General features: G+C 51.5%; 1 protein-coding gene across 1 annotated transcript in view; it reads right to left on the bottom strand.

The window, feature by feature from the left end:
- Positions 1-2,135: 2,135 nt before the first annotated feature.
- Positions 2,136-12,202, bottom strand: part of SLC16A2 (solute carrier family 16 member 2) — a 35,037-nt gene continuing 24,970 nt past the window's right edge. Inside the window, 7 exon segments of the mRNA XM_032701804.1 lie at positions 2,136-2,297; positions 2,300-2,470; positions 3,703-3,931; positions 4,433-4,573; positions 5,017-5,478; positions 6,062-6,088; positions 9,340-9,467. Of these exon segments, the coding sequence (XP_032557695.1) occupies positions 2,251-2,297; positions 2,300-2,470; positions 3,703-3,931; positions 4,433-4,573; positions 5,017-5,478; positions 6,062-6,088; positions 9,340-9,467 (1,205 nt within the window). The 3' untranslated portion in view covers positions 2,136-2,250.

The raw sequence follows: 12,202 nt of genomic DNA, 5'->3' as shown, positions 1-12,202 counted from the left end.
AATAAATGCCCAAAGCCACGCAGAAGGAGTTATGATGAGGCGTTATTTCTTTCCTTCAGCTGTCAGAGGGCTTTGAAGGTACCCCATTCCCACCTGAAATACATCACTTTAACACCCTATTCTAGGCTAAGCCTGGCAGATCCCACCGCAGCGCAGCACAGACACTGTGGTGCCTGCCCTGCCTGCCCACATGGCTCCAGCTGCCTCCTGTGGGTCCCAAAACTGAGTGATGGGTCAGCAGAGCCACAGCAGACAATGCCATGAAGGGTAAGAACAGTCATGGAAAAGCATATTGAAGAAAGAGACAAGTAGACATCTCATTTTATAGTCATAAACAGACACATCACAACACATCAGGTAATTTTCCAGCTCGTACGGGGACAGAAGGGCCACAGGACCAAAAAACCTTACGATGCATTAACCAACCTGGGTTAAAAACAGGGCCAGAGGGGCATGCAAGGGCCTGAGCCTATGTACAAATGTCCCACCACTGCCCATGAGAGGGGCCTTCCACTGAACCCAAATATCCAGAGCAGAGATTTGTCTTGGTGTTACAGACCCCCACACTTGCCTGGAGACCAAGGGGTGATTCCCATGGCCCACGTTCCCCTTCAGGCATCTCAGCTTTTAATGGCAGTTGAACAAATGAAAACACAATGAAGGATGGGTTTGCAGCCAGGATAAAAGTGAATTTTGTTTCTTGCTCTCTCCCAGGAAAAAGTACCCCAGTCACTGTTGGCTCCTCATTTACACAGGGACCCACTGGGGCAGAAGAACTTCCCTCCTTGCTCATTAACCACACTCATTAGCAATGCCTTGAGATGATCACAGAATTGTGGAATGGTTTGGGTTGGAAGGGACCTTTAAAGCCATTCCACCCCCTGCCATGTGCAGGGACACCTTCCACTATCCCAGGTTGCTCCAAGCCGCCTCCAGCCAGGCCTTGAACAATTCCAGGAATGGGGCAGCCACAGCTCTCTGGTCAATTGGAGTTTCTAAAATTTTCTCTGGGCAATGATGAATTTCTTCACAAGGCTGAACTCTGCTGCCTCTCTGTGTGGTGGGTACCCACTGGTTGTGCGATTTCCTTGTACTGTCTCCCCCTCCCCCAGGGACAGCACTGACCCTGCACCAGCTCCCCACAACAACATACAGGTGACGAGTGAAATGCTACAGGGGCTTTCCCAACCCTTTGGAACACCGGGCTTCCCTTGCCAATACTGACTCCTGGTTATTGCTGCATAATACACAACTGGCCCCTAAAAAAGAGCAGTGACACCCTGTGCCCTGAGCCAGTAGCATCCCCACACCCATGGGTGCCCCTGTGCCCAGCAGGGAAGCCACGTCCCAGCACAGAGCTGATGCAGGACTCACAGGGCTCTGTCCCATCCCTGTGTGCCTTGATGCCTCTGAAGTGCCTGTCCTGGTGGTGATCCCAAGGATTTGGCCCTGTGGATCCAGCCACTGTGGGCTGTGCCAGGAGCTGCCCCTCTCTTTTGCACCTCAAAAGCCCAATCATTAGTCACTGGGTGAGAAAACAGAGGTGGAAAGTGGCCAAGGGACCTGCCAGTCTTGTCCATGCATTTTTAAGGCATATTTTGCAGGAAGGGTGTGCTCCCACGTGGCTCCATTTGGTGGAACTGGCCAAACTCCCAATCGTCCCGGTTGCAGCTCTCTGGGTGAGCAGGAGAGCAGCGGGAAAGGGGGAGAGAAGAAGATGGAAGCAGGACTTGCTGACATTTATTTGGTTTGTGCATCAGACTAAAGCAGCACTTCCTCCTTCGGATCTCTGGCTTCAAACAGGCTCTGGTGCTGGATGGGGAGGGGATTGTCTCCCTTGGATGTGCACACCCAGTAACACCAGAGGAGGAGGAGGAGGATGGACAGCTGCCAGGTCCAACAAGCTCCATCCGTGGCCTGCTTGAAAAAGGCATTTATAGCTGTAAACCTCTGTTGTGATGGATAGAAAACTGGAGAGAGGAGCAGAAGATTGATCAAGTTTGAATCCTGGTGAGAGTTCTCCTTAGAAAATGGTTAGAGGAAAAAAAAGGTGGCTTTGAAATCAAAACTGTCCCGAGAAAGAGCGTTTCTGCTAGTTAAGAGCCTTTAACTAGAAGAACTTTTTGTGTTTTCTCCTTTACAAACATGGTGCATCTGCAATCACTGGGAATTATGGTCTGTCTGCAAAAAGGGCCTGTGCTGGGGCTATGGAGAGGCTGCTGATGGCCACGGGGTGTGCGGGGAGCGGGGTCACATGTGCGCTTCAGAGGCCGGGCAGCCCGGCAGCAGCTCCCCGTCACCACGGCCTCCGACACCAGCATCTTGTCTTTGCCGGAATCCAGGCGCTGCTTCTTCAGCATCCTCTGATGGACCAGCGGGACCACAGAGAGCACCAAGGCGCCGATGATGGGGGGGACTCCGGCGAAGTAAAAGGCCGCGTCGTAATTCCCAAAATAATCATTGAGGTATCCTGCAAGAGAAGAAAAACAGAGGTTAGAGCCACATCAGGCTAAGTCCTCATTAGTCTAATGACCAGCTTGTTTTCTCCTTCCCATGAGAGCTGCAGCTTGCGTCAACCACCAGATTTGGAGAGATTTGGGTTTTTAAAATAATTTTTTTTTTCCACTGCATTTCTTGAAGTTTTTATGCCTTGGATTGAAGGATATGTGTACAGCCAATATTGTGAACCAAGAATTCAAGAAGAAAACCCTCAGCCATCCTTCCTGTTTAACCAGAACAGGACACAATTGGACACATCCCAGACAATCCCAAATACAAGCTGAGACACGTTAACCAAACACTTCAGGTGGCTCTTCCCAGAGGCTTACCAGCCAGGACACAATGGGAAAAGTGTGCAGGGGCTGCTCCTCTGCAGACTGTCTCCATCTGGAAGCCCTGCTTTGCTTACAGGTATTTTATCTATGTTGCCAGTTACAAACAACAGCCGAGCCCTTAATACCCAATGAGGTTCTGCATTTGTTCATTTGGCAAGTTCTAACACAGCCAGGCATCCTTGGAGAATAACGCATGGCCATTGATCAGCACTGGAAAATCTCTCTGAGTTTCTCCTGCATAGACACTTTCCTGGGGATTCAGTCAATGAAATGAACCCCTTCACCCAGAGAGTCCAGTGCAGGGGGTCCTGCAGCAGCACCCTCACAGTGAGGGTCTTCAGCCCCCAAGTTCCTTCATGAGGGTGTTAAACTGAACTTTGCTGCCAGAAGCAGAGAGATCAGAGGATTTTATCCAGCTTTAGCTTGCTGCTTGCTGATGCAGACGTTCTGCTGTTCAGGGCCAGCTCTGGCAAAGCCCTTGCTGTTAAGGGTGTTAGGGTTATTGCTGTGCTTAAACACAGATCTAAGTCTTGTGAAGCTCAGGTGTCTCCATCTCTAACTTTGAATCAATCCTAGAAAACTAATATCTGCCAATTTTTAGCTCATCTTCAAGAAGAAATCAAGTTAATGTAACCTTGGTTCACTGTTCCCCCAATGGTCACCTTTGGAGAAAGGCCCCGAGATACTACAGGATGTAGCGTGCATGGAGTGATGCCACACCCATACTTCAACCCCCCAGTGACACGATAAGCCAGAAAATTCCAAATCATGAGTCCAGTCTCACACCAAAATACCAGCATGGGTGAAAGCTGCTCCCAGCATGTCCCTCCCAAAGCCGGTCCCAGTCCGGCACCGCGGCGCTACCAACCTGCTATGGGTGTACCCGCGGTCATGGGCACAGCCATCAGCCCCATAAGGTACCCTATGGCCTGGGATGCCTGCATGGGCCCCACCAGCTCGAAGGCAATGGGGGCCATGATGGTGGTGAAGAAGCCATCGCAGAGGCCGAGGAAGAGGCAGATGACAATGACGCCCTCAAAGCCTTGGCACTGGGGGATCATCATGCACAGGATGCCCAACAGCATGAAGGATGCAACTGAGGAGGCAAAGTGGGCATGAGGATGTGGGCGCGAGGAGCGGGCGTGTGCAGCAGGAAGAGTCATGAAGGTGACACCAAACAGGTCAATGTCATTGGTCTCTAGTTTGGACACAGCAATGCCATCCGTCCGCTGCACCCGTCTCAGAGGGGCCCTTAAGAATAACCTTTTAAGAAGGGTTAAGAAGGATTATCTGATGGATTAGCTGCTAGATTTCAGCAGTTGTTCTTCAAAAACCACAAGAAGGTGAAAGGGTGTCAGTAGTTTGGAAGAGTTGGTACCATGGAGTTTCATTGCTGAATGGACACTGGACAAGTGTGTAACTTCCCTTACACATTTCTATAGTACATTTTCTTCCCTAACAGCAGATAAGGCTGTTAGAAAATAGTCAGTAAAGGATTTGCACTCTGATTGACCAGATTAAGCAGACCAATGCAGAGATGCCATTCCCTGACCCACTGTTGTTGGCCAGCAGCTACTAGAGGGTGGGACACAACGTACCTGCAGGTAAATCTTCTTCAGCCCAGGGATGCAGTCACCAATACGGCCTGAACCAAGCGCCCAGCCCGACATGCCTCCAAGGCAGACCAGGAGGATCCAGTCCTTTTTGGTCTCTTTAAATCGCTTCTCCACGTATTTTACCTACAATGGAGGGATGGACACAAGGACATGATGCCTCAGTAAAGTTGATCCCTGTCACCTCCCCAAAAGGGATGAGATTTCCTGCAGCTGGCTCATGTTTTTGGGGGTGATTGTGTGACCCTCATGTCCTCACCACACTGACCTGCACGCACCACCTCCACCCACCCCAAACCCAACAGGCCGTTCCTCTCCTGCTACTGATGCTTGTCCTCAGGAGCTGTGGGAAGCGGCTGCTCTGCCCACCCTGGCTCAGAGGACACATAGAGGCATCAAAAGGCCATATCCTCTCACCACTACTCCTGTTTGCAGGATGTGCAGTAGTTTCTTGGCTTCGAGGCGTTTGGTCCCTCTGCCCCTGCTGCCCATCCCCATCCTCCCACCCCCTCCTCGCTTGCAGGAGCCAGGGATCTCCCTCCCCTTCCAGTCCCAACCAAGGCTCTTACCAGGTGCATGTAAGGTACGAGGTATCCCAGGACAGCAGTAGCGATCCCAAAGGCCCAAATCCGATAGGTCTTTCTCCGGAAAACCCTCAAGTTGAAATACCTGCGTGTCTGGGCCCAGCACTGCTGCCGTGCACTCCGGCTGCCCAGCTTGTCCTGCCCGTCGTGCTGAGAGTCACAGGAGGGTGGTAGGGTGGGCCGGTAGGTCATGGACAAGAAGATCTGGATGAGCATTAAGGCACTGAGTACTTGGAAAGTATGTGCCAGCCCAATGGCCTTCCCGACCATCTTCAGGAAGAAGGGGAGCGGCACGGAGATGAGGCAGCTGCCGCCGGCCACGATGCCGTTGGCCAAGCCAAGGCGGCGCTTGAAGTAGTGACCAAGGATGACCAGTGAGGGCTGGAAGGCAAAGGAGCTGCCACAGCCGAAGAGGATCCCATATGTGAAATAACGACTTCCAGAGACCTAGCGGGAAAAAAACACATGGAGCTGGTGATGTTAGGCAGAGGTGGGGAAGGTCAGGAAGCCTCCTGCCCTGTGGTCCTGCAAAACCGCGTGTCAAGACCCAGGTCTCCCATGCCACAGGTGCTACACAGACCGTCTGACCCCAAGGAGATTACTCCCAAGCCAAAGCAAGGATTATCCTCACTTCACAGCCGGCACATTAAATCTTTGGGAAAATGGAGTTTAGCTGGGGAGAGCTTTCTGCAGCCAGGAGAAGCAGCAGCCAACCTGCCCTCCTTGGGAAGCTGACGTAACTTCAATGGTTTTTAAATTACAGCGAACAGATTTTCTTCGGTAGGAAGGGTGGCCTATTTTTAGCTAGAAATCCTTTTTATTTTTCCACTGAAAGGACTAATTCAAACATTCTGCACCCAGTGTAGTTTGAAAGGACCAACCCTGCTGGTTATTAGGCACGTAGGAAGGAAGCATGGTGTTTCTGCCCAAGCTCCAGGTTGGTTAATTAAGTTCTTCGTCTTTAAGCTCCCTCTGGGAGCTTAAATTAGACAGTTAATAGATCTCATTTGTACCTTACACTGATGGCTGCACTCAAGGAGGGAGTGAAGTGGCTGCTCTATAGAGCAGATGGAGAGTCCTGAGAGGCCTTGGAAGGAGCTGCTTCCCAATTGTCAGCCCGATTTTCCCAATAGAAGCATCTGAGAAAGGAGCCTGGTGTTAGGCTGTGCAAACAACCTGTTATGTTCTCTCCAGATGAAGGATGTTTTCACTTCATCACGGGGCAATACATCCAACTGCATGAGACATTGCCTGGGAGGAGAGCACGACAGAGACCTTCGGGCAGCTCATGATGCCCAACCCTCCTGTGCAATACTGAGTGATGCTCATGAAGCAAGCGAGGAGACAGCAGCCACATCTAACAGAGCAGCTGGAAGTGGGAAAACCTTTACAAGTACATCATTCCTTCCATACCGCCGTCTCTCAGCTTGCCAAGCAGAAAGCAGAAACATGCTTGCTGTGCCCAAGGGCTCCAAGACAACATGACTGTCAGGAAGGCACTTTCCAGCTACTCCAGGATGAAACCACATCAGAAGCCCCCTCTGTGGGAGCCAGGGAAGCAACTGGGCCACGCAGGCTGTCTCCGACCTCCCACACACCAGCGCTGGCCATCTCAGCTGGGTCACACCAGCTTGGTGCCGTGGCTGCGCTGACTTGTCGGATAAGTGGAGACAAATGCCCCGGTTCCCATCTGCTCCCTGTTGATGCTAAGACACCCTTGCAGGAGCAGGGGCTCCATCCAGCCATGCTTCTTAGCCAGGATTTCCCAGCCTGCTTACTGGGAATCAGCCAGCTGCTCTCCGGTGGGAAGGGTGGCATCGTCTCCCTTGGATAGATAACAAGGTCACCCGTGAATAATGACATCTCCTGGGACAAGAGGTCTCCCTCCCAGCTGCCTCTCGCTTCCAGCTCTCAGTGGGAACAGCCCTGGTTCATCCCTGCTGGCAGAAGTTTGGGGGACTCCTCTCTGCAGGATAAACTGGACAGAAATTGTGGAGGGGAAGGAGAGGCAGATGAAGAGAGACTCAACCGCCCCTACAGAACACTTAGCTGTGCAGAGAAGGAGGGCTGGGAGGGCAGCCCTGCTGAATCTAAACATGCTGAAACACCCCCCTTCACACTGGAGGAAGGGTGAAGCCTTAACTGGGATTTCTCTTTTCTTGAGGGCACGCAAGATCTGTGGTGGCTTGAGCTGATTACAACTGCAGGAGACACCCCTGTGCAAGGTAGCAGAGAGGAAAAGCCTCACCTCGACCCCATCCAGCCTTCCCCAGAGCTCAGCATTGCAGCATATTGGTTTCTTTCATGGATTTTGTACCAAACTCCCAACATTTTGAGAGCAGGAGCCCTGAGCTGGGCACTGGAGTCCTCTTGCACAGGCTTGGTGCCTCAGAGGGTTTTTGGATTAGCTTGGTGTAGTGCTGGGAACTGCTACTCCTCTGTTTCGACAAAACAAACCCATTTCAGAGGAACCAGGAGGTAAAGGGGGGATGAGCCTTGATGCAGACATGCCTCAGCCCACCAACCCAGGCTGTGTCACTTTGCACCGATGCCTGCACTGGGGAGGTCATCTCAAGTTGTGTGGAGGGGGGAGCTGGCAAGCCGGACCAGAAAAAAGCTTTTCCATAGTTCTGGGTGAGCAGGAGCCACAGGCTCTGAATTTCAGGAGCAGCCTCCAGCACGAGGGCGGGGCGGTGCCAAGTCCCGCAGCCTCGCTGCTCTTCTCCCGGCTCCGCTCGGCCGCGCCGGCACAGCTTCCCTGCTCCGGTCCAGCTGCGGAGGGGCTCCTTTCTCCCTTAAAAGGGAGCCAAAGGAATGTGATCCAAGAGTGAGAGGCAGGAAATGGGGATTTCAGTTCTGCAGCTCTCCTGGAAATAATATTCTTCTCTGCCTGTACTGTTTGATTTTCTTTTCAAGCCCAACACGACCAGCCACTTGCAGCGGCCGTGGTCCCATCAGCTCTTTTTCTTTGCACAAACATTGTACAATAGAAGGGGAAAAGTGTCCAAGCTCTGTTGATTAGAAGGAAAGCAGGATTACATGGGAAGCTCCTAAGATCTGCACTGCCAGGGCACACCTTCCCTCAGGACCCACTGCACCCTCTCTGATTGCTGTTATCTTTGGGAACACAAGGCGGTGGCATCTGCGAGGAAATCGCAGAGGGTGGTTCCTTCCACACCGCTGCCTGAGATGGGTTTAGCGTCCCAGAAAGCCTGCTGCAATCGGCCACAGCCCCAGGGCTTTGCCCTTTGCTGCATCCCACTCCCAGCACAATGGGGGGGCTCCCGCCGCTGAGGATTTGGGCATCCAGGGAACCAGGGCTGGGACAAGCATGAGGGTCTCACTGAGCAGTGTGAGTGGGAGCTGGTGTCCTGCTCCCACTGGCTCCCACGCAGGGTGGGCAGGAGGAGCACAGCACAAGCAAGTTGCCTTCTGGAAAACTAGTGCGTATTTGCTTTAAAAACCCCACTTCTTGAAGCATTTTAATTAAAACAATATTGATTTTAACTGAAATCCAAGCCAAAGCAATCTTTTTATTCAGAAGAACTTAGGCAAATGCTGCTTTGGAGGTGTCTCCACGGTGACTCTGAGACTCTGTTTAACAAGTGTACTCCAGAGGTGACCTCTTTTTGCTCCCACAAAGATGCCAACGTCTGGGTTGGAAAGACACACAGGTACACCTACCATTTAAATGCACATAAGCCGATGCCTGCCAGCAGAAATTCATGGCGCGGGATCAGGGATGGAAAAAGAGGAACAGCAATGGCCCTGTGCTGCTGCAGATGCCTGAGCTGGAGCAGGAACACCACAAAGTGCTCGAGATCCTGTCCATGTCCCCCTCCCTGTCTGCCCTGCACAGAAACTCCCTCTCAGGCGTAATTCATCAAATATTATTTTAAGCATTAATTTACTTTCAGCACCAAATGTGAAAATGGTTGTGAAGGAGAACAGTTTTCTCTGTGAGTGCCTCTTTGGAGCTGCCCATGACAGGCACACCAACCTCTCCTCCTTGTTTTAAAGATCAAATTAAGGACCTGAGGCTGAAATCCCATAAATACAGTCCCTTGCTCAGGTAAAATTTGCTCTTTTTTTTTTTTAATATAAGGACAAAAGAGCAACTTGGTTCAATTTGTAAAGAAACAGGCTGAGTGGGGATGCCAGGGCACCCCTCAGCTGGATGGGAACCACCTGCTTTGCCCCAAAAGGCAGCAACAGTGTGTTGGCAGGGGGGTTGCAGGGAATAGGGAGAAAGAAGAGCTCTCCAGGGAGCTGTGGTCCCCTCCCAGCCTTACTTGGTGAAGGAGCTGCAGAGGAGCCGATGAAGGCGATGGCAGCTCCCATGGCTGCCGTGGTCCTGCAGCCGAGCCGGTCGGTGAAGATGCTGACGATGGGAGAGCAGAAAAAAATCATGCCCATGGCCAAGGAGCCAACCCATGCTGGAGAGAGAGAGAAGAGAGGTCATGGTCAGGGTGGGACATCGAATGGGGGCAGGGGGACACAGAGGCTGACTCCAGCCTTGGCGGTAGAGAAGCAGCCCCATCACACTGTTAATAACAGTGCAGCTCATCAACAGCACAGGCACCACTTGTGCTGCCCAATGGCATCGTGGATGGGGCAGCATTGGAGGTGTGGACAAATTGTCCTTGTATTCCTCTCCACTGGGTTTATATGTGCCCCAGGGAATGCACTGAGCTTCCAACACTTTTTCCTAACAACCTTTGCTGCGCGTGTGATGATGCCCCCACTGGTGCCACTTCCATCAGGACATCTCCAGGCCAAAAGCTCCCCAAGCTCTTCAGATCCCTCCTCTGCTCCCCAACTTTGTCTAGGAAGAGTTTCCCATCCTGAGTTACAGCTCTGCATTCCCAGATACCACACTCATCCATCCGTGCTCCCTGCTCTCCAGAGTCAGGAGTCCTCACCTCCCCCTCGCCCCACAGTCAGGGATGAGTCCTTGCTGCAGCTGAGCCGATGGAGACACATGGTGATGCCAGGTTAGATTACACCCCTGGCCCTGCCAGGTGATGCCCAAGCAGGACCATCCCCTCCTGTCTCCTTCCAGCCACCTCCGGAGAAAACCACTGTCCGTGTGTCTATCTTTTCCTGGAAACTTTTATTATTCACGGGTTATTTCAGCCCATTGTGGAATCATGGAATTGTTACATTTGGAAAAGCCCTTGAAGATCCTTGAGTCCACCCATTCCCCAGTATTGCCAAACCCAGCACTAAATCATATCCCCAAGTGCCACACCTACATGGCTTTTAAATGCCCCCAGGGACAATGATTCCATCAGTGCCCTGGGCAGCTGTGCCAGGGCTTGACCATCTTTCAGGGAAGAAGTTTTTCCTAATCTCCAGTCTAACCTCTCCTAGCACAGCTTGAGGCCACTTCCTATCGTTCATCATTTTCCCCCTGCCCTCCACCTTCTCTTTTTCATGGTTTATGTGACTGTTTCGGGGAGGAAAGGCAACATTTCAAGGAAAGCAATGTGGTAAGAAAAAAATTTAAATTCTACCAGGTCTGATGAGAAGGGATCCCCTGGCCGGTGTGTGGGGCAGGGCAGAACGGACAGGGGACAAGGGGCCTCCAGCCCTACTCAGCACCCAGTGGGGCGACCTCCTGGAGCCCCTCCCAGCTCCAGGCGCTGACTCTGGGTTGTCAAGCACAGCCGTGGGACATGTGTTCCTTGCTTTTTTTATTACCATTTTCAGGGCAGGTTTTTTTAACCCAAACAAGGGCTCTGCAAACCTTTTCAGCACAGCCCCGCACAAAAACACCCTGTCCTTCCAGAGCCCGTGAGATCTTCAGAAAATAGCCAGGTCCCTATTAAAAGCAAATCCCAGCTATAGAGCAGCCTCTTCAACCTCTGTCTTTCAAAAAGGACCACACCAAAGAAGCCCTCCCCAGCCTGGGAAGAGCTGACCGTTCCAAATTAATTATAAGTTCACAAGGACCCAATTTACTTCAAAATCTTCTTTAATAAATGCAGAGTGGAGCAATAAAATGAAAAGCAAGGGCTGTGCGGGAACCTTGTGGGACCAGCTGGCTCTTGTCTCGACACCAGGCGAAAAGAAGGGCGAGGGAGAGGACCCCCCCTCTCCGACTGATTTTCTTGGTTATAAACACAAGGCACAGTGTAATGAAAGTCCTTCTAACAGGATTAGGTGGCACAGATCCAAAGAGCCGTCCAAAACAACTCCAAGAGGGGGTGAGGGGGTGGAGCAATGCCAAGATGGGAAAGGCTCGTTAAATTGGATAATATACTTCCAGAAATGTTCCTTCTACTCCAGCCAAGGCAGTAAACGTTAGATGGCCCCATCATGTTTGAAGTTTGTTATTTTTGGAAATTACTTTAAGAAATGCGGAAATAAAAGCATAAAGCAAGTATTAAATTTAAAGGGCCAGATTCTGATCTTAATAACACGGGGATTTACATGCAAATAAGCAGGATCAATCTCTGGCCCTAAATGCACACTCACCTGCAGAGATCAAAGCAAATCTGGGGCGGGAGGCTCAGCAATGGGCGCTTCAAAGCTCCTCCAGCTTTGGGTTTGTAAAGAGGAGATATCGCTCAATTAAATCGGTAAACACACCAAAAAAAAGAGTCCTGTGGCAAATTGCTCTACCTTAGAGAAAGCGCTACCACAAGCAATGAATACAAAATAGGCTTGGGAAGAACACCAAGTTAAAATTAGTAAGAACAATAGCCTCACTTCCAGAGCGGGGTTTTGTCTTCCCAGCGCTTCCCAGTGAAGCCCCGGGAAGCCGGGAGGGCTGGGCGAGCTCCAGCGTTGGAAGGAAACCTTGGCCAAAATCTGGGAGATCAGGAGAAAGCCACCTCATTCCCGGCTCTGATCCTGGTGTGATTCACACCAAAACACCCCCTGAGAGTGGGTTACACAACTTTCCCCCCTGCTTTATTCTCACTGTGATATCAGTGATCTCCATCCATCTGGATCTGGGCGAGGTTGGAGGAAAGTGATGGCAGAAAACCATGGGTTGGGAAAATAGCAGAGTTCAGGTGAAGCATAGCCCCAAACCTACCCCTTTGGACATGGAGCCGTAGTCCCTGGATCCACTCCAGGGCAAGGAGGTTTATTTCTGGCAACCTGTGGTAAGTGGTATTGAAGTTTCTCCTGGATGTGAAGGGCAGAGGCAGCCATTCCTCCA

The sequence above is a fragment of the Chiroxiphia lanceolata genome, chromosome 14 (genome assembly GCF_009829145.1).
Source record: "Chiroxiphia lanceolata isolate bChiLan1 chromosome 14, bChiLan1.pri, whole genome shotgun sequence".
Taxonomy (NCBI): Eukaryota; Metazoa; Chordata; class Aves; order Passeriformes; family Pipridae; genus Chiroxiphia; species Chiroxiphia lanceolata.
Note: the sequence above shows the minus strand (reverse complement) of the source record. Positions and strands in the feature narration are given on the sequence as shown.